This window comes from Lithobates pipiens, unplaced genomic scaffold (assembly GCF_037356315.1).
Source record: "Lithobates pipiens isolate NorthernLeopardFrog02 unplaced genomic scaffold, aLitPip1_a1.2 Scaffold_25, whole genome shotgun sequence".
Taxonomy (NCBI): domain Eukaryota; kingdom Metazoa; phylum Chordata; class Amphibia; order Anura; family Ranidae; genus Lithobates; species Lithobates pipiens.
This window is the reverse complement of record NW_027507787.1, coordinates 25994662-26017147: the sequence shown is the minus strand read 5'-3', so window position 1 is coordinate 26017147 and position 22486 is coordinate 25994662. Positions and strand designations below refer to the sequence as shown.

Sequence of the window (22486 nt, the reverse complement as noted above, 5' to 3'; positions counted from 1 at the left end):
AGTTGCTTTCACCACAGAGTTCTATGAAGACATTGTCACTATAGTTGGCCGTTTAAATAAAGTTGTGCAATATTGGTTAAAATAAAAAAACTCGGCCCCCTGTCTTCCCGGAGCCTTGTCATGACGACATCCATGAAAGCCGAGAGAAAAGCGAGTGATCTATGTACGCCCCGCCCTGCAGCTCTCAGCCCCGCCCTCAGTGAGTCAGGCCCGGGCCGGCAGTAAGCGCAAGTGACTCGTTTCCTCTTCACAACACAAGAGCCGCAGTGACAGGCCTGAGCCTCTTCTCTGCTTCCCCCGGAGCCACCCCGCCGAAGCCGAGACATCGAAAGCCGCCGCCGCCGCTGCCCTCCGTCCCCGTCCGCCATTCTGCTTCCACCCCCATGGCGCTGAAAAGAATACAGAAAGTAAGTGTGATATGAGGCAATCCCGGGAAACAATGGAGGCCGCCTCAGTCGGTGCCCTGTCATCCCCAATGCAGGCTCTGTAACAGCGCCCCCTACAGGCCGGCACAGGTGAGCTCTCCTCACCCCACCTCAAGGATTGGGGTCACCTCACAGTGTGAACTCAATGTCTGTGTTTTCAGGAAGACACACTTCTCTCACACCCCATTTCCTGTATGACCTACCAGTTCTTTGCCTTTCATCACCCTTCCCCTGGACATGCCCTTACCTGTGTGCCCAACACATCCCTCTATAATCCTGTTCTCTGGACATAGTGAAGTCTGACTAAACACAATCATTGAGGGCCTCCCTCTCTGTTGGTCCCAGCACAGACATTTCTCCCCTCTTCTTGTCCCGTGATCCTTCCAGTCCCTTGACTTCCTGTCCTGGGGTGACCACGTTGACAGCAGGATGGTCATTGCATGCACCCGCCCCCTCGTAGGCCTGTACGGTGGAGCGTGCCCCCTTTCCCGTGTCGGCCCGTACCAGGGAGTGCCCCCTTTCCCGTGTCGGCCCGTACCAGGGAGTGCCCCCTTTCCTGTGTCGGCCCGTACCAGGGAGTGCCCCCTTTCCCGTGTCGGCCCGTACCAGGGAGTGCCCCCTTTCCCGTGTCGGCCCGTACCAGGGAGTGCCCCCTTTCCCGTGTCGGCCCGTACCAGGGAGTGCCCCCTTTCCCGTGTCGGCCCGTACCAGGGAGTGCCCCCTTTCCCGTGTCGGCCCGTACCAGGGAGTGCCCCCTTTCCCGTGTCGGCCCGTACCAGGGAGTGCCCCCTTTCCCGTGTCGGCCCGTACCAGGGAGTGCCCCCTTTCCCGTGTCGGCCCGTACCGTGGAGCGCACCCCCACCTTTCCCGTGTCGGCCCGTACCGTGGAGCGCACCCCCACCTTTCCCGTGTCGGCCCATACCGTGGAGCGCACCCCCACCTTTCCCGTGTCGGCCCGTACCGTGGAGCGCACCCCCACCTTTCCCGTGTCGGCCCGTACCGTGGAGCGCACCCCCACCTTTCCCGTGTCGACCCGTACCGTGGAGCGCACCCCCACCTTTCCCGTGTCGACCCGTACCGTGGAGCGCCCCCCCACCTTTCCCGTGTCGGCCCGTACCGTGGAGCGCACCCCCACCTTTCCCGTGTCGGCCCGTACCGTGGAGCGCACCCCCACCTTTCCCGTGTCGGCCCGTACCGTGGAGCGCACCCCCACCTTTCCCGTGTCGGCCCGTACCGTGGAGCGCCCCCCACCTTTCCCGTGTCGGCCCGTACCGTGGAGCGCCCCCCACCTTTCCCGTGTCGGCCCGTACCGTGGAGCGCCCCCCACCTTTCCCGTGTCGGCCCGTACCGTGGAGCGCCCCCCACCTTTCCCGTGTCGGCCCGTACCGTGGAGCGCCCCCCACCTTTCCCGTGTCGGCCCGTACCGTGGAGCGCCCCCCACCTTTCCCGTGTAGGCCCATATGGTGGAGCGCCTCCCCGGTGTAGGCCTGTACAGGCGAGCCCCCTCTCCCTGTGTAGGCCCGTACGGCTGCCCCCAGCACTTAAAGCTTACTGACACTTTAGGTTAGAACATCTAAAGGCAGGAGCGGTTATCTGGGAGGAATAATGCACTTTTATGAATGTCTAGAGTACTTTTTTCCTGCATTCAGATCTTTCTAATTGAAAGTCTAAGTCCAGGTTTCCTTGTCACTTAAAAATAGTTGAACTGGGCTGAGCTGGTCCATATGAGCTATTCTCTTTACTATGTAAGTTGGCCACATCACGAGAGCTGTATTATGATGTGGTAGAATCAGACGTATACAGTATGTTGAAATGTGTTCAGCAGTATGGGCCACGTCTCATTCGCTGGGAAGGGGGGGTGATTTGTGAAGTAATTTCCTGCCTCCAACAACGCTGCTGGGAAGAGAGTGACATCATTTCTCCCCATTGCCTCCAACAACGCTGCTGGGAAGGAGTGCCAATCTCATCTCCAATAGCAGGATTCATCTCACTGCCATTTTAGGACATTGCTGGGAAGAGAAAGTTACTTATGAGGTCATCCTCCCCACCAGCGGGATTCCCCTCATTGCCTCCGACACTGCTGGAAAGAGGCAGTGACGTGTCCAGTCATTATCCCACCGGCGGGTTTCCCCTCACTGTACATGTGCTAGTGCCAGCAGCTTTGTTTACTCTGTTTCTTTGGGAACTGGAGTCACGGACCAGAAACGTCACATACAGCAGTGGTGTACTTACTGTCACGCCCACCCCACACTGAGAAGGCCAATTTGTGGAGACAACGCACCAAAAAACAAAAGCTATGTAATGGGCATTTCAAAAAAATTGTAAAGAGAGCTATACGATTTATACTGTTAGGTTGGCCTGTTACCATACTCAAGGGTCAACGTACACAACTACTTAAAGTAAATGTTTATTGCATGGAATAACCTCATTTAGATTGCAGACGGTGACTCAATTTTTATTATGTTATTGATTTTAAGCCCCCAGTGGCAGACCTGTGTGAGTATATCCGCTAAACAGCAGCAGAATGTGTTTTCCAAAGTTGTGTAGTGCCTGCGTAGACTTTATTTAGGCTATTTTTACACATCTAGTCGTTTGTCAACACCCATATATCTTGTTCTGCTAAAGAACTGTGTAATAGTTGATTTGTTTTTTAGGTCAGGATCTTTAAAGATGAATTCCAGGAAGGAACTTGTCCACTTTGTAAAAAAGTGAAGCCACGCTATGGAGTGGATTTACTAAAACTGGAGAGTGCAAAATCTTGTGCAGCTCTGCAGAGAAACCAATCGGGTTCCCAGTTTTTTTTTTTTTTTTTTTTTTTGTCAAAAGTTAATTGAGGAAGCTAAGGTTAGAAGCCGAGCGGCACCAAATTTCACAATCGGCTTCTAACATTATCTTGTTTAAGCTGGAAGCTGATTGGTTTCTATTTTAGAGCTGTACCAGATTTTGCACACCAGTTTTAGTAAATCAACCCTTATGACTTAGTGACATAGGCTTGTTTTCTTTTATAGTTAACTGTTTTGTGCAGTGGTTTTGCACAGAGCAGCCTGTATTCTCCTTTTTGGGTCCCCTGCTAGCACTCCAGGCCCCTCTCTCCTGTTGATGCCACCATAGTAAGCATCTTGCTATGGGGGCACCTGAACAGGCTCGTTCCCGAGCCACTGCTCCGTGTGTATTCACACGCGGGGATTGGCTCCTCCCCGACTCTCTCCTCATTAGCTGTGATTAACCATAGAGGGAGCCAATGGCTACCACTGCCATCTCAGCCAATGAGGAGGGAGAGCCGAGGCTTTTGTGCGTAACGCAGGATCGGGCTCAGATAAGTATTAGGATGGGCTGACGGTACTACTGTACACAGGTTGTTTGTTTTTTTTTTTTTTTTTTTTTCCTTGAGCCTTTACAACCACTTAAAATGCAAGGAGCTGCGTGACATATTCTAGGCTTATCGCTTTTCTCTAAATTCACATGTTTTATTGTTCTGGCGGGAGATGTTGTGGGATCTGAGAGGCACACTCGTCCACTGTTATCTTATGTGTACATATACACAGGTTTGTTTTAATGTAGTTTTATAGGCTTTTCTTTGAAGGCAAAAAAAATGAGTTCAAACGCTAAGCGCGGCGTTTTAAAAAAAAAATCCAATACACTGCTAGCGAATCAGTGTCTTTACCCAGTCTGATATTTTCAATGTTCCAACTTCAGCAGGTATTTCATACCAATCTTTACTCAGCCCACCCACAACATGAGTCTCAGGTTAGGGTTTGGGTTTCCCCCGAAGAACAAGGTTAGGACTTGGGAATTGAAATAGGGACCCCCTCCAAAGGTTAAAGGTCATCTGATGGTTCACCAGAGGTCAGTGGTAAAGAGGCATGGCTGACCCACCTCCGCCAAAGAGTATATATAAGCAGCTGTACATACATGTTGGGGGGGAAAAAATATATATCCTACAGAGGTGCGCAATCAATGGAGTCCAGTAGCAACGAACTGTGGTCCTCGTATGCAATTTCCGACATCTTTCCAGCCTCATCGACGGCAACATCAGGAGCATTTCCTAACATATGCTCATTATGGGATCCATATTAAAAGCACCGAAATGTAGGTAGCTACAAGTACACTGCTGCTAATCACTCTGGTTACACAGAATGGCTGAAATAGTTAACTAATAGTGTTTTTGGAGCTTTGGGAGGGTCTTATGATATCTTAAATGCTCCTAGATGTGAGTGCTGCTAAACACAGCATGCAAACTCGGCTAAACGGGCATTTTTTAAATGCCGGTTTCAAACTGTCAAATCATTCAGAGGAGGTTGCCTCAGCGCCCCGTGTACAATAAGCCTAAGGCTGGATTCACATCTATGCATTTATAGTGCTTTTTGCATTTTTCAGATTTGCTCTACAGAACGTGTTCCATAGGCAACCATAATAAATGGACTGTAGAGCGAATCTGCAAAATGCAAAAAGCACAAAAAATGCATAGGTGTGAATCCAGCCTAAACTGAAGTTTAGGAGCAGTTGGGCATCTTTCAACTGCCCCTGAGCCCTCCTCCATGTTAACTTACCAGTACATGTACACAGGGTTTCTTACAGTCGTTTCTTGGCAGTTGAGTTTAGAGCCTTTTTTGGAATGCAAAAAAATGGGTTAAGAAGCGTCGTTTAGAGGCATTTCAAGCACCAAACGCAGTAGCTTGCGTTTACCCACGTTTCGGTTACAGGTGTTTTTCATTTTTTGCTATTTTGAAAAAAGAGAGAATTTTTTTTTTTATTTTTTTAATGCGTCTAAACACAAAACACTGTATGGAACGTGGCAAAACGGATGTTTTAAACCTGGGTTACTATCTGCCAAGTTATCTCGTTCAATGAGAGGTTGTAAAAACGTCCGGTGTACATGAAGCTTAAGGTGGTTCTAGATCAAATTTGTTCCTTTTTTGTTTGCAAAAATTTTTGTGTAAACGCCCAGCAACTAGTAAAAACAGTATGTATGCATTTGTTTTAGCTTTATAGAAGAAAACCTTTCTGTATCAGTTGCGGTTTCTAAGTAGTGCTGGCTCATGAGTGTTTTCTAGAAAGATGATTGATGGATGTGCTTATTTGCTGGTGCAAAGATGAGTTTGCTATGTTTACTACTAAACCATGACTACAAGTCAGAACAAACTACAGCAGTTCATCTAATTGGTCTAACGACAGCAGTGTGAAGACTGAGCTACCCTGTTTCCCCTAAAATAAGACCTAGTGTGATTGTCGGTGATAGCTGCAATAAAAGCCCTACCCCCCCCAAATAAGCCCTAGTTAAAGTCCTTGTAGGTCTTCTTTTCAGAGTAGGGCTTATTTGGGGGGTAGGGCTTATATTGCAGCCAACACCGACAATCACGCTAGGTCTTATTTTAGGGGAAACAGGGTAGCGTGTGAATGTCTCTAAAAGTGGTATAGGGCACAATCACAAACCTCTACATACTCTTAGCCGCATATAGGGCCGATTCACTTCAGAATCGCACAGAAGTGCTGTCTGTGTTTCTTTTTGGGATTCATGTGTGTTCCCATGTATTGTGATTTTGCAGTTTATTCGTTTGAGCAGTAAATTGCAGAAAAAGCCATACATATATACTACTTGTCCAAAAATATGCCACAACAAATTGCATGGTACTGCGGCTGCCGAACAATGTGATTTTTGTCCCTGGAAACGTACTGCCTTTGGGGTTCTTTTAACAATACTTTGGCACTCGCAGCAGATGACAAAAGTGGTGCAGTTAAACGTACACAGAATGCACCTTTCCCGGATCACGTTCTGTATGAACCTTCTCTTAGATTTCAATCAGATTTTGGATGCACAGTCATCTATCTTCTCCGAATGCAGCAAAACCATCTGCAAAGATAAATGCTCAGTTTTAATTATGCCATTGAAAATCCATTATCTGCATTTAGGCCTCATGTACACCACAGCTGCTAAACTGAAGTTTAGGAGCAGTTGGGTGTCTTTGTTAGCAGCCCCTGAACTCTCCTGTTATCTTATGTGTACATGTACACTCGGATCGTTTTTATAGTAGTTTAGGGGCAGTAGAGGTTACAGGCATTTATTTATATTTTTGACAGCAAAAAAAATTGCATCATGACTGGAGTTAACACATTCATTTCAAACGCCAAATGCTTGCAAGCACGGTAAACTGCACTTATAAGCGTTTTTTAAAGGGGAACAATTCCTGTTAATTTGTGAATCTCTAAAAATTTTGAAAGAATACACCTTTCACCACATGCTGTTGCCTGCATCAGTGGATAAGGTCCAGTAGCAATGAAGTCTTGTCCTCTCATGCAATTTTCTATGTCTTCAGAGCCTCTGAAACATCAGGAGCATTTCCTCACACATGCTCCTGATGGGATCCATAGTGAAAACACAAAACGTAAGACCACTATCTACAAGCACGCGGCTCTTTTCTCTCACAGGATGTCTGAAATAGTTAAAGCAGAGCTCCATCCCATTTAACATGTCTTGCTTAATCGCATGCCATAAATCTATTCAGTAATAAAAGGATATTTTTATTTTATTTTTTCTTTTATACCTGTGTTTTTTTGCAGAAGTCCTTCTCTGCTTCCTGTCTTGGCTCTCTGCGGGTATCACGTCATTTCCTCTTTTTGAGAAATGTCTCCTGGGAGCTCCTGTCATTATTCCCAGGAGTCATTGCGGATGCCTGCCGTGAGTTTTCGCGGGATTTCGACGACACCGCTGCCGTTGTGATGGCAACCCCTCAAGTTTACAGCGCTGCTCACTGTAAACACTGAGCATGCACGGGAAATAGCGGTGAATGCTGGGAGCTCAGCATTCACCATATCCAGGAAATCCATGCTTGTGGGCTTCACATGCCCACAAGCAAGATGGGGATGGCTACTACTTTTTTTTTTTTTTTTTTTTTCCTAAATATTTATTTAAAACGAAAACAGACAGCAATAGCAAAAAAACAAAAAACTAAACAGTAAGTGTATCTATGATTTTACATTTTATCTCAATGACTGCAAAAAAAAATATAGGAATGGTCGCTCGAACCCCGCTTTCATAATTCAGTTTTTCATGCATTGTGGACATTTTGGAAGGGTCTCCTGAGATTATGCAAGTTTAGCAGCATCTTTTAAAGTTAAACGTGGTATGCAAGTCCTCCATGTATACTGCTGCTTATAAACGGACGTTTAGGAGCAGTTGGGCGTTGTTGTTTTGTTTGGTGTGTTTTTTTTTTTTTTTTTTTTTTTTTCAGCAGCCCCTGAACTCTCCTGTTATCTTATCAGTACATGAACACTGGCTAGTTTAGTTGTTTAGTGGCATTTAAAAAAAAAAAATGCATTCAGGGCGGAAGTTTATTGGCATTTGAACCGCCAGATGCTTGTAACAGCGAGTTAACGTGTTTTAGACGCCTTTCGTTTGGAAGAAATTTTTTTTTTTTACATGGTAACTCCATTGAAAAAATGCCTATAAAACGCAAACGCTGCATGTAAATGCGCCACAACGGATGTTTTTAACTGTTGGTTTCCAGCTGTCTAATTTTCAGCATTCAGAAACATTTTTCAACTGCCCTATGTATGTGTGTGATGTGTATTTATAATTTTTATTTTATTTTTTTAAAACAAAAAATTTGCTATCACTTTAATGCATTCTCTGCATTAAGGTAAAAAAATGTTTCGGTAGATGTAAGGGCGCCCCCCCCCCCCTTTTTCATAGATGCTTACCTGAGTCCTGTCTCAATCCAGAACCGTGCCCATCTGTAGAGGTGCTGGTCTCTGTTCTTCTCAAAGGATTTGTCAATCAAAACCTGTGATAAGAAAGCTGGAGGCAGGGTTGTGCTATGTTGTGTGTTTCTGTAGACACAAAAAGCAGGCCTCGGGAGCGCACACAGCTTGCTATGTGAGCACACAGAAGAGGAGCCAAAAGCCCTTGTGTGGGATCCTAGAAGAGGAAGAAATGAATTCTTTACAATTGTTTTAGGACCTCTTTTACACTTGCGGTCAGGGTGGGGGATGGTATAAAAAGGTGATCTGCTGTTTTATCACCCCATTAAGCTACAAAGGCAGCCGGACAAGGTTGTAAGCATGCTACAGCTGGGATACTTGGTATCGTGATCGCATTAAAAAAAAAAGATGGCCCCTGTTGCGTGAATGGGGTAGTGTTGCCACTGTATGCAATACATGTGGTTGTGTGGACTTTTAGAGTTAAAATGGGTGCTAAAGCTGTTTCCCAACTGCCCCCTGGAAAAGCAACTTACCATTGATTGCATCTTAGGACGGTAAGGGCTGCAGTTTGTTAATGAGCCTTAAAGCAGAGGTCCACACAAATTTTTACATTCACCTTAATCCCATCCTCGCGTGTCGCAGATGTTCAAATTAAATCCTTTTTTTTTTTTCCTTACTGGGTACCTGTCTTGCCTTCTCTTGTATGTTACATCCTATGTCTGACCCCCACGGGTATGAGCGTCGTCATCCACGGCGGTGCACTGTCTCCTGAGAGCTCAGTGTCAGTGTTCCCAGGAGTCAGTGCGGATGGTCTCCGCCTTCGTCTGTGTTTGTTTTGTGTTCTCTGTTGCCATCACAATGGGACGGGAACTTCTGACGCCGCCACTCGTTGTGATGGCATCGTGGAAGTTTACGGCGCTCCGCGCCGTACAAACTGAGCATGCGTGGAAATTAGCGGTGAATACTGGTAGCTCAGAATTCACTGCATCCAGCAAGTTTATGCTTGTGGACTTCACATGCCCATAAGCAATCTGAAAGCTCCCATCCACACACTTTTAAGCTAAGTTTTTCCAACAAAACCGGACATCGGGGGAGATATTTCACAAAAGTGAGTGTAACGTTGTCCATATGTAAGTGTCTGTCTGGTTTAAAAGGAAAAAAATGAATTATCGGTGAATCTCTGCTTTTCAATTAATATTTGATGTACTGAAGTTGGGTATTAAACTTCTTGGCTACTAAACTTTAACTTGCTATAAATGAGATCTATATAATAGTCTTTATGTATTTATATGTAGTCTTTCATTCTTTGTCATGTCAGTTACTCACCCTTTAGGTTGTGTTAGGCCTTGGCTCTCACAGCTTCCTCATGCCTTATTGCTGACTTGTGCTATCACTCGAAACTCATCTTGCCAGGAACCAGTCGCATTATTCTCTAGTGGCTTATGAGATGCATTCTGCTTGTGAAATACTCAGCAAACCAGTAACCCCTTATGTGCCACAAGTATGCTCTGGAGCTCCTGTAAATATGGGCTGAAGTTATATATATATATATATACTGCTGCTTTATATGGAAGGGAGATCTGTTACTGATCAGGTAGTCAAAAGTATATAATCTGCAGGAAGGGAGAGTCCAGGCATTGCCCACAGAATCCCTTTGCATTTCTGTTGATGAATAGAATATTGGTTATCTGTGGATCTCCTCATGTTTTGTCTGTCTTCTAGTTTTATGCTTGTGGCCCAGCTATCAATTAACCATAAACCATGTATGCAGAATTGGGGGAGGGGGCCTGAAGACTCTAAACTTTTACCTTGGAATGTTCTAACTCCTGCTTTTAGGAATTTTTAGCTTACAAGGAAATGAGTGAATATATGAATACTTGATTGCTGTTCCTCCTTACCAGAAGACCTGCGTTAAAGCTATGCTTCAGGCAGATATAAAACCCATACCAATAATGGTGGTCATCCTATGGTTATTATACAAAATAAAAATTTCAGTTTAAAATAGTGTTTCTATGGGCAAGATTATAACCGAGAATATTGCTTCAGGTTGGTATAGGTAAGTGTTTTAACTTCAACAAAAAAAAAATTCTGCTTGGGAAGGGGGAAAAAAATTAAAGTTATCACCAGGACTTGTCCAGAGACATTTACCTGTCGGCAATGTTGGAGGCAATAGCTGTCAATAATATACCCACACATGCATGGTTGACAGTAAAATCCGCATTTTATTAACCGTAATGTGCAGCAGCACACAGACTCTGCATGTGCAGGTTATTAACATAATTCTAATATTTACCTGCAGAGAAATGTGCTGAACTTTAGTAGATGCACGGGTTGCTTTTAATTCTGAATTGGCACCCCCACGCATCTTCACCTCGGGGGGGGGGGGGGGGCAGGCAATTTCATGCATGCTAAACCACATGGTGCTGCAGCACTGTGCAATTTCAAAAACCTGGTCTTGGACTTCTTTCCCCCTGTTTCTCATGGGTATGGCAGCCTATTGGAATGAATAGGCTGCCCTACAAGTGACAAACGCGCTCGCACAAGTCTGAACGGTGCCTGTGTCTGAATAATTTGTCATATTACCAGAAAACATGCACTCTATTCAGTGAAAGTCTCTTCAAATCATTTATTACCAGTGTTAATTTTGGAAGCAAATTTTCATTTCGTTTTAGTCTTGGTCACGGGACTAATGGCATTTTTAGTTTTAGTCCCATTTTAGTCTTCTGCAATTGTTTGTCGTATTTATTCGACTAAATCTCCAGGACATTAGTCGACTAAAATCTCTAGCACATTTTAGTCGACAAACTAATTTTAGTCATCTAAAATCTAATGGGTGTAGTTAAATTGTAATGCATTATTTAAGCATTTCTCTACAATTTCCAAACTCAATATATAGTGCTGGAGTAAAAAAATCTAATGTTTATGGCATTGAGGTATGAACATGCACTACAGACCAATGTTACTTTTGACATCAAATTTCAGTTTAGTTTTTAGTCTTTTGACTAAAATGTATTTTGATTTTAGTCAACAAAATTAACACGGTTTTATTACAATGTATTTGTTTATCTTCAGAGAGCACCTCTGTGAATTTACGCCAAAACTTGAGCTGTGCCTTACGCTATGCTCCAGTACTCACCAGAGGTACAGTAAATGATCCTACTAAATCTGGCCATAAAAGTAGGCATTTTTTGGACTTGATTTCCCTCCCACTGACCCTTTGTATTTTGACAACAGGGAGACTCTCCCCGCTATCGGATTACACTCATTAGCACTGCCAGCTATTTTCGAGAGTTATTTTTCAGGCTGATTTGTACCTGGTATGGATTTGATTTAAACTAGAAAATGCATTTCCTGGAGAAAATGCGTGGGAATGCTGAATAGCATCAAAACTGCCCCATCATATTCCTCTATTCTGAATCAGTACATGGTGTGTCTGTGTGCCCCCCACCCCCACTGCCCATCACTGTGTATAAGAGGCTTTGGTAACCATGGAAACAAAATGGACAACAAGCCTGGATGGCCTTAATTTTAATTCATTTTTTTTAAATGATCACTAAACTTAAACTTTTCCACAAAAACTGTAAAAGATATAGCCAGATAGCTGAAAGTTTTGTGAACATTTTAAAGTTTGTTTGGCATCTGTAGGTGAAAGTATTAGGGAGCTGAAACTTTTGGTAGCGGAAGAAGATTTCAAGGATTTTAAGCATGCTCTCATTGACTTCAGTGTTAAAAAGCTTAATATTTTAAAAAGTATAAATAGTAGAAAAAAAGTCCATGTCAGCTAAAAGAGCTGAACATTTTAAAAGTTGAATGGCTTTAATAGCTGAAAGTATGCAGAAGTTACGCAGAGCCAAAAAACATACGGAATAAAATTTATAAATAAAACGAATAACAATAGTGCTAAAGCAGTCCCACTAATAATTTTTAGAGAGAAACTATAATCTCTATCTCGCAGCGGCTCCTCCTCTGAACCGCTGTTGACTCGCTGACAGTCCTCTCCACTTTAATGGGATGGCTGGTGATGCAACAAGGTGGCGGCAGCAGGTGAGTGGATGCCCGCTAACGGGCACTGCCATGGTGGATCTGAAATAACATGTTCTCATTAAATGTGATGACTCATTCTTGCTGGTAGAATATTTAATATTTCCAAACAAAATGAAGGTTTCCTATATAGAATAAGGTCTCATGTTAGTAAAACAGCGATATCAGAACTGATTTTAGGTTAATGGGTTAATCGCACAGTTGGAGAGCTACTCCAAATTATTTTATTTAAAACAATAACATATTCTTGTGATTGCGTAAGCATCAATGTTTAGTAACTGAAGTGCATAAACAAAATATCTTTTGAAAAAACAAAAGAACTGAAACTGAATATATATCTCACAAAAGTGATTAAATCCCTCGCATTTTTTGTAAATATTTTATTATATCTTTTCATGTGATAACACTGAAGAAATTTACACTTTTTTACAATGTAAAGAAGTGAGTGTAAAGCTTGTATAACGGTGTAAATTTGCCATCCCCTCAAAATAACAATCAGGGCGAAGTTAGCGGGAGACTGTAGAAATCCATGTGTATTCATCCACAGAGGAGAAATGAGCAGGTCTGTGTCTGTAAATCCAGAAAGTAAACGGGCTTCATCTTCAGCTGCCCACAGTTAAAATGGCTGCAGCCATACTTATCTGAGGGGTATTTCTGCAGTATATTTGGCAAGTACAGAATCACAGTATATAAAATATATGCTGTGGTTGGAGGGAAGCTTCAGAATGGTATAGATGTTTTTCATTACAAAATTGCGTGAGCAGACTGCAGTTCCTCTTCAGGTTTTCAGGTCAAAAATGCGTGGCTTGATAAATCACCATTTTTCAATTTACTGCACCACTCAGACTGGAAGGGGAAGGCACAGTGCTAGGCGGCAGTACAGAAAATATGTTGACAAGGGTAAAGCGGAATACAAGGATTACCTCCTTGCTGTGCTTTCAGTGTTCGATTAGTAGGCTGGGGGTGAGGGAGGGGTGTTTGTTCGTTTTGTTTACCAGGTTGTGCTGCAGCAGTGGAGGTCAAGGATCTGGCTGTACACTCTGCTGGAAGCACCTGGATTACAAGATTTTGGTAGGATTTAAAACTATAATTCAAAGTAAGATACTAGCTGTCTGGTTATCATACTGATACTTTGTTACTGACCTATAACAAGCAGATGAGCTAGTCACTTCAAAGTCGCAACTCCTGAATTGTGTAGTTGTGCTTAAAGGGATTGTAAAGTGAATTTATTATTTTTTTTTTTTTTTAAATAACAAACATGTTATACTTACCTCCACTGTGCAGCTCATTTTGCACAGAGTGGCCCCGAACCTGCTCTTCTGGGGTCCCTCGGCGGCTGTCTCGGCTTTCTCCCGCAGGTGCTTCTCACGTTCATGCAAGCTCCCTCGCATGGTGAGAAGCATCTGCGGGCGCGCTCCCGTGATACAGCCGGCGGCTATAGCCGCTCGCTGTATCACACGGCCCGGCACTCCGCGTCAGTGGATGTGATTGACAGCAGTGCGAGCCAATGGCTCCGCTGCTATCCATTTACTCCAGCCAATCAGCGGCCAGGCTGAACGGTGCAAAGGATGTCGGGGGATGAGCGCGGGACTTTCGAGGGGTGAGGTTAGTAAAACGGGGGGGGGGGGGGCTGGGGGCGCTGCCACTGTCAGATGTTTTTTCACCTTAATGCATAGAATGCATTAAGGTGAAAAAACATTTACCTTTACAACCTCTTTAAAGGTATTCGAGCCATTGGCTCAAATAGCATTCCGGAAGAACTGGTTATAGCAAATGAGGAAAAATAAAATAAAAATGAATGCACTGTAAAAACAAAAAAGCAAAATTAAAAACGGAAACCTATACTAATATTTAAGAGACTCGCCATAACTTGCTGATCCAGGAGATTTTTCGTTTGCCTCTAAGGATCGTTAACAGTTATTTTTCATTGTTATATTATTGCTAACATTTTTATTTCATATGCCTGCTGTTGAATCCGTTTTTCTTATGAGATTTTAGCTGCATAATGTCATAATTGCAAAATCACACACATTCCTGTGATGCACGAAGAAATGTGCATACCTTTATTCTGGCACAAGACACTGCCCTTGATTCCCAATGGCATCTGAGAGCACATAACATTTTGGTGCGGCATTATTTAAAAAAACAAAAACAAATGGGGTTATGCGCTTCTTTGTGCCATTTTTACACATTGAAACATATGTGCTCCCATAAACTTGATGTACATAAAAATGCACATGCACCATTCCACCTGCTTAGGTGTGAACAAGAATAGATCAATAACCTGGCTATACTGTACTGGCTACAGTTAAACTTTTTAGTGATTTTTTTTTTTTTGTATTGAGAAAATTATAGACTGTCATTGACATCTTCTTTAACCACTTGCTGCCCAGGGCAGTATATATATATATATATATATATATATCTCTATATCTCTATATCTCTATATCTATCTATATCTTTCACACAATTGTTAAAATTGGTATTCTTGCTAGGAAATTGCCTAGAACATCCAAACATTTTATATTTCCTGAACGCTCTGGCAAATAAAATGGCTGTTGCAATGTGTTTGTCTCGTGACATTTTGTAAAGCGTTGTTACAAATGTTCAGAAAAAATACACTGCATGTGCCTGTGAAATGGTGACCAACTATGGTACAGTGTTTTCATACGTGACAATTTAGAAGCCTTCATGACACTTCATGTGTGGTGCAATGGCTGTTTACATACGTGTGTGTGGTGGTAGGGCTAACCCCAGCCCCCTATGTGGTAGCTTTGGGCAGGTGACAGGTGCTCTTTATATTCGACCCCCCCCCCCCCCATGTTTCTTCTGCCCTCCAAATGGGGCAGATGCTAACCACTTCAGCCCCGGAAGGATTTACCCCCTTCCTGATCAGAGCACTTTTTGCGATTCGGTACTGCGTTGCATTAACTGACAATTGCGCATTCGCGCAACATGGCTCCCAAACAAAATTAAGGTCCCCCCGCAAATAGAGCTTTCTTTTGGTGGTATTTGATCACCCCTGCGGGTGTTTTTTTTTTTTTTTTTTTTTATTATTTTTTTTTTTTTCTTGCGCTATAAGCTGTGTCGGTCGGTGAATTACAGAGAAGAGAAAATAATTTTACGGTGAGTAAAAAAAAATCCTATTTTCACCCAACATTGAGATGGACTTCTGCTGCAGATTTTATGGTATGAGCATTTAAAAAGTGGGGGAAAAATTTGAATTTTTGGATTACAAATTGCTCTTGATGAGAGCCCCAGAGACCAGCTTCATGGCCAATATCCTTGGCAGTCTTCAGTCAATTTTAAAGCTGACATTCTGGAAAACCACTAAATTTAAAGATTAAATACTGATAAGAACTGTTTTACTCAATAAATTGGTTTTATTTCTCTCTATCCAGTCCTGAGATTTACACTGTCTGCCAGACAGCACTTGCCTGTCAAGGAGATCTGATTCTCTACTGTATTTAACATGAACAGGTCTCCTCCCCATCACCACCCTGTGACTGCACAGTAAGGCCTGGTTCACACCAGTACAGCTGCTATTTAATACGATTTTCAGTGTGACTTGGTTGCATTTTTGGTAGTGAAAGGAGACCGGATGCTGGTTAAAGTGGAACTTCTGTAATTTTTTTCATCTTTCCATCTATTAAATCTTCTGCCCTAGTTTTTAACTTTGAATAGTAAAATTTATTTTATATTTTTTTCTCTCTTCTTCCCCCCTGATAGTAAATACCTTTATACGGCCCAATTCCTGTTTCTTGTCTGGGAAAAAGTCTAGGCTTATGACATCATGCTCGGCTGTCTCTTGTGAGTGTTTGCCAGGAAAGGAGGGGGTGAGTTATGAGGGCCAATGAGAGCTGCAGATGTGCCAGTGTAAATCCAGGAAGTGAACAGACAGCAGCTTCAGCTGCCCACAGTTAAATATATTGCAGCCAGACTCGGTGGCGGGAGGTTTCTGCAGCATATTTGGCAAGTACAGACTCGAAGTATATATAAAATAATATGCAAAGTGTTTTTTTATTACAAATTATGTGAGCAGACTGCAGTTCCTCTTTAAGGAGCCTTAACAACCTGCAAAAGCACACCAAAAATGCATACATATACGATTTTTGTGCATTTTCAATGAAGTCTATAGGGTAAAAATCACACTGCACATTTGCTGTATTAATAAACATAGAGCTGCATTAATTTTGTGTCATACCTTTGCTTGAATGTAATCACTTTCTATCCACTGTGAGTTGTACTTTCAGTCCCAAGAAGTCACCAGTGACCAACCCTACCACTCTACACTGCAGTTGATTGTGAAATCAAAAGTTCTCAATACAATAATTGCTTCAGTACAGATTATAGAAATTTTTTTTTTCCAAGAATTTTCTATAAAGTGATCTGATTTTTCCGCTAGGTTAGATTTGGGTCATTTTAAACCCATCTCCTTGCTAAACCACCATTTTATGTCTTTGATCACTTCCAGCCCAGGCCAATTCTGGCATTTCTCTCCTACATGTAAAAAAAAAATAGTTTTTTGCTAGAAAATGACTTGGAACCCCCCCAAAAATTTTATATTTTAGACCCTAGAGAAGAAAAATGGCGGTTGTTTCAATTTTCTGTCGCATGGTATTTGCACGTTTGAATGCGCTTTACAATTTTTCTATATATTTTTCACATATACATGAACGCCCCAGCAGTGTGAAAAGTGCCCTAATTCAAGGGGTTGAACATAGTTTTCAAGTACACATTTTAGGAACTGCAACCAATTTTATACAGACAAATTAATATAATTGTTCATTTTTAATATTTTGAGAACCTTTTACTGTCCATTACTGCCTTCAGCAAGTGAAATGCATTTTCAATTGGGTAGAGATCAGTTGATTGACTCGAGCATTGCAGAATATTCCATTTTCTTTTCCTTCAAAAGCTCCTAGGTTGCTTTTGCAGTGTGTTTTGGGTCATTGTCCATCTGTACTGTGAAGCTCCGTCCAATCAACTTTGCTGCATTTGGCTGAATCTGGACTGGCAGTATATATCTAACCACTTAAGGACCACCGCATGTAGATATACGTCGGCAGAATGGCATGTACGGGCACAAGCACGTACCCGTACGTGCTTACCTTCCAGAGGCTGCGGCGGTCCGTTTCGCTTCAGGAGCGATCCGGGATGAGGGGATGGCTGTTGGTTTCTGGCCATCCCCTCTCGATCGATCCTGGCGAATGAGAAGCTTCCCCCTGCCTGTGTAGTGTAAACATAGGCAGGGAGGAAGTGATGTCACTCTCCTCAGGGCGTTTTTTTCTTGACTGGACTGCGAGGAGAGGACATAGTAAGCGCACCAATCGCTACACTGACACGTAGGTACACATAGGCACACAAATCGCCCCCTGATCGCGCCCCCCCCCCCCCCCCCCCCAGTCAGTGTCACTGATTGCAGTGATCATTTATTTACTGATCACTGCATTTAGTGTCAGTAGTGACAGTAAAAAGTGTCAGGGCAGTTAGTGTTAGGTCCAGGGTAGCCCCCCCCCCCCCCATAAAGGTTCTAACCCCCTGATTGCCCCTAGAGTTAACCCTTTCACCCCCTTTTGCCAGTGTCACTAAGCGATCGTTTTTCTGATCGTTGCATTAGTGTCACTGGTGCCGCTAGGTAGCTAGTTATTTTTTAGGTTCACCGCCAGGTTTTTATAGCGTTGGGTACCCCCATATACTACCTAATAATAAAGATTTTAACCCCCCTGATTGCCCCTAGTTCATCCTTTCACCAGTGATCACCGTATAAGTGTTACAGGTGACTCTGGTTAGTTTGCTTTTTATAGCATCAGGTCACCCACCGTTTATTACCCAATAAAGGTTTAACCCACCTGATCACCCGGCGGGTGATATCAATTAGGTTTTAGGGTCAGGGTCTGCGTCTCCCCAGGTAGCGCTAGGTTAGTGCCAGTACCGCTAACACCCACGCGCAAAGCATACACCTCCCGTAGTGGTATAGTATCTGAACACATCAAGATCTGATCAGATCTATACTAGCGTCCCCAGCAGTTTAGGGTTCCAAAAAAAACGCATTAAAGGGATCAGCCCAGGTACCTACTAGCACCTGCGTTTTGCCCCTCTGCCCAGCCCACCCAAGTGCAGTATCGATTGATCACTGTCACTTACAAAACACTAAACGCATAACTGCAGCATTCGCAGAGTCAGGCCTGATCCCTGCGATCGCTAAGTTATTTTTTTTTTTTTTTTTTTGGTAGCGTTTTATATTGAAATCCTGAAGGCGGTGCATGATTTTCGGGCTTCCGTACGTGGCTAGGCTCCCAAAAAGTCCCCCACATGTGGTATCCCTGTACTCGGGAGAAGCAGCAGAATTTATTTTGGGGTGTAATTTCACTTATGCCCATAGCATGTGTGAGCAATATATCATTTGGTGACAACTTTGTGCAAAAATAAAAGTTGGGGTGTCTACTTTCCAAAATGGGGTCATGGGGGGGGGGGGGGTTTGTGCTATTTTGGCATTTTATGGCCTTCGAAACTGTGATAGGTAGTGAGGAGTGAAATCCTGAAGGCAGTGCTTGGTTTTCGGGGTGCCATACACGGCTAGGCTCCCAAAAAGTCCCACATGTGGTATCCCCGTACTCAAAAGAAGCAGCAGAATATATTTTGGGGTGAAATTCCACATATAACTATGGCATGTGTGAGCAATATATCATTTAGTGATAACTGTTAGTAAACTTTTTTTTTTTTTTTTTTGTCATTATTCAATCACTTGGGACAAAAAAAAATATTCAATGTGCTCAACATGCCCCTCAGCAGTTTCCTTGGGGTGTCTACTTTCCAAAATGGGGTCATGGGGGGGGGGGGGGGTTTACTGCCCTGCCATTTTAGCACCTCAAGAAATGAGATGGGCAGTCATTAAAAGGTGTGTAAACTCCAGAAAATGTACTCTAGTTTGTAGACGCTATAACTTTTGCGCAAACCAATAAATATACGCATATTGACTTTCTTTAGTTAAAAAAAAAAAAAAAAAAAAAAATGTGACCGAATACATTTTGGCCTAAATGTATGACTAAAATTTAGTTCGATTTTTCTTATAACAAAGTAGAAAATATCTTTTTTTTTTTTTTTTTTTTTCCTTTTTTATATCGTAAAAAAATAAAAATCGCAGATGCTATCAAACGAGCTCAACTTGTGGGAAGAAAAGGACGCAAGTTTCGTTTGGGTACAACATTGCATGACCGCGCAATTACCAGTTAAAGCAGTGCCGTGCGAAATTATAAAAAGACCTCTGGTCCTTAGGCTGACAATTGGTCCGGGGCTTAAGTGGCTAAACACTACAGAATTTATCTGGCAGCTTCTGTCACATCAATAAACACCAATGACCCAGTGCCCCTGGAAGCCATACATGCCCATATTGCCATATATTATGGCATTTATTATTTATTTTATTATTGTCATTTCACACAGGCGGACCGTATTTCCATTTTTTTCATCCACCTGGTTTCAGATGAAAAACGGACATGCATGTATACCTGTGGGAGAGCGAATGAACATAGACATCAGTCTCCGCTATGATCCAAAACTGATGACAGAAGAAAACCTTATTTTTCCATCCGTCATCGGATGAAAAGAGACAGATGGTTCAGTTCGTTTTTCATCCAATTTCCCCTTCCCATAGAGGAAAGCGGAGATCTGATCGGTCTTTCTCTGCACAGTGTGCAGAGACGGACTAGTCATCCACCGGCTCAGCGGGGATCACCAGAGTGATCCCTGCTGAGCAAGCGGATGGCAGAATACGGACCCTCCACGTGTGAAAGGGGCTCAAGTCAAATAGCATGGTCTGGCATAAAAGAAAATCTTGCCTGCAATGTGGTATGTATGTGTAATAAATAAAATTATTTATATATATATATATATATATATATATATATATATATATATATATATATATATATATATATATATATATATATATATATATATATATATATATATATATATATATATATATATTATAACGCACTCCCATTTGTATACTTTTTTCACTATCTTACCTGTCAGATCTGCAGAACCTTTTATACCATATCCACCATTGTGGTTTGAAACAACAATTTTTTTTTATTTTTTCTCATGAGGATTATTGTGGCGTGGACGTGGCACTGAGGCATGAACTGTCAGTGTGTGTGTGGTGTTTTTTTTCTCTCAACCCTCTGGGGGGGGGGGGGGGGAGTTTTGGTGGGATGTCAGGGGTCTAAACTAGACCCTTGACGTCTCCCCTTTTGAGACAGGGAAAAGGACTGAGGCTAGAGATTCCTCAGTCCCTTTCTCTGTAGCCTCCGCTGCACTGAAGATGAATGGACAGACAGCGGCTCATCTCCATTTTATAAATGGACACTTCGTAAACACATATTCCAGTGCTCAGTTATGAATGGACAGCGATCACTGCCTCTGTGCATTCAGGAAAGGAAGGAGCCGGTAAATGGCATTTTTACTGGCTCCTTCCTCTGCCCTCCATCCTGAAAGATCTAGGATGGATGAAAGGGGGGGGGGGGGGCAGAGGAGGATACAGGGGACGCTTAAGAGCGACCGGTAGGGAAAGTTTTTATAATCAATGATCTCCCTGTGGCTGACAGCTGCCGAGGGGAGAGGAGGAGAAGCAGCTGCTTTATTGAAAGCCACACAGGGAGATCAGTGATTATAACTTGCCCCGCATCCCTGAGTGTCCAGGTATTGGACTTGGCACCAGGAGCATTTGCTAGAGTACGAGTACTCCTGCAAATTCTCGGTATTGGCACTGATACTAGTATTGGTGCAACTATTTTTAGGACATGAAAAACTGGTTTTATCATGACTGTACAGAATAGAATATGGAGAACTACTACAGAATATTCTACTATTGATATCCTCAAGCAAGAAAAGTTGTTTAGCTCTTCGTAGTTAATCTTGGGTATGCAAGTCTGGAATTTTAGCTAGTATCCATATATAATAAGGCAGTGGGAACACAAGCGATGTGAATACAGGAATCTGAGTTCAGTCCACTAGCAAAAAATAAATATCTGTGTACCTAGCTTTTGAATGAGCTAAACTGTACAAATGGACTTCTAAATGTTTTCGCAACTGGGTAAATTCAGTCAAGCAAGGTGCAGTAAAATCCATCTGTGTTAAGCACCTCCTAGAAAGCACTCTCTTCAGTTGAGTTTCGGAGGATGTGTTGGGGGGGGGGGCAGGGATAGTGTTCAGGTTGAAAAAATCTAGGTACTCATGAATACATGAATCGAAATTCAACTGATTCAGCAGAGAACAGATTAATGTTTGATCTTTGTATGGGCACTATGGTTGTACAGAAGTCAAACCTATAAACGCCCTTCCCAATCGATGAGTGCTGTTGGTATAGCCTTCAACGCTGATTAGTGTAGTTTGTATGTGGAGAAAGTTTCTCTGTTGTCAGAATACAATAGCTTAACAGGGACGATTCTCCCATCCACATCAAAGTAGTTTTTTTTTTTTTTTTTTTTTTTTTTTTTTTTTTTTCCCCAACCTGCTGGTTGAATGAAGAAAAAAAGAATCCCCTATGGGTCGCCTTAACCCCCTCCCCATCATAATACATGTGGCCAGATGCGTTTGCCACTAGTTTGTAAGCATATTGGCAAGTTTGGATTGCTTTGCTATGGCTGGATTCACTCCTAGGTATTCTATTGCCTAGCCTAAATAGGCAATGCCCCTGCCATTGTTTGTTTGTTTGTTTGTTTTTTTTTATTTTATTTTTTTTATTATTTATTTATTTTTTGTCTCCTGATTTTATCTCCTCAAACTTTTCTATTTTTGCATCTAATATGGGAGTGCTGCCATCCCATTTTTGTTTGTCACTGCTGAATCACCAGCCGTCCCATTAAAGTGAATGGGACTGTCGGTGAGTCAATAGGTAAGAGGAGGATCTGCTGCAGGACAGAGCAGTTGCTCTTTAATCACTTGCTTAGGCTGCTTTCACACTGGGGCGGTATTCAGGCGTTACAGCGCTAAAAGTAGCGCCTGAAAAAAACCGGCCCCTTTCACTCCAGTGTGAAAGCCGGAGGGCTTTCACACTGGAGCGATGCGCTGGCAGGACGGTGAAAAAAGTCCTGCTAGCCGCATCTTTGGAGCGGTGTATTCACCGCTCCTACCCATTGAAATCAATGGGACACTGCGACAATACCGCCGGCAAAGCGCCGCTGCAGCGGCGCTTTGCGGGCAGGTTTAACCCTTTTTCGGCCACTAGCGGGGGTTAAAACCACCCCGCTGGCGCCCGCAGACCGCCGCTAAAACGATGGTAAAGCGCCGCTAAAAATAGCGGCACTTTACCGCCG

At 43.1% G+C, this 22486-nt stretch overlaps 1 protein-coding gene across 1 annotated transcript in view; it reads left to right on the top strand.

Annotated features, from left to right (window-relative positions):
• The first annotated feature begins 229 nt into the window (after nt 1-229).
• UBE2D1 (ubiquitin conjugating enzyme E2 D1) overlaps nt 230-22486 on the top strand; it is a 45179-nt gene continuing 22922 nt past the window's right edge. Inside the window, exon 1 of the mRNA XM_077454163.1 lies at nt 230-407. Within this exon, the coding sequence (XP_077310289.1) occupies nt 384-407 (24 nt within the window). The 5' untranslated portion in view covers nt 230-383. The remainder of the gene's footprint in view (nt 408-22486) is intronic.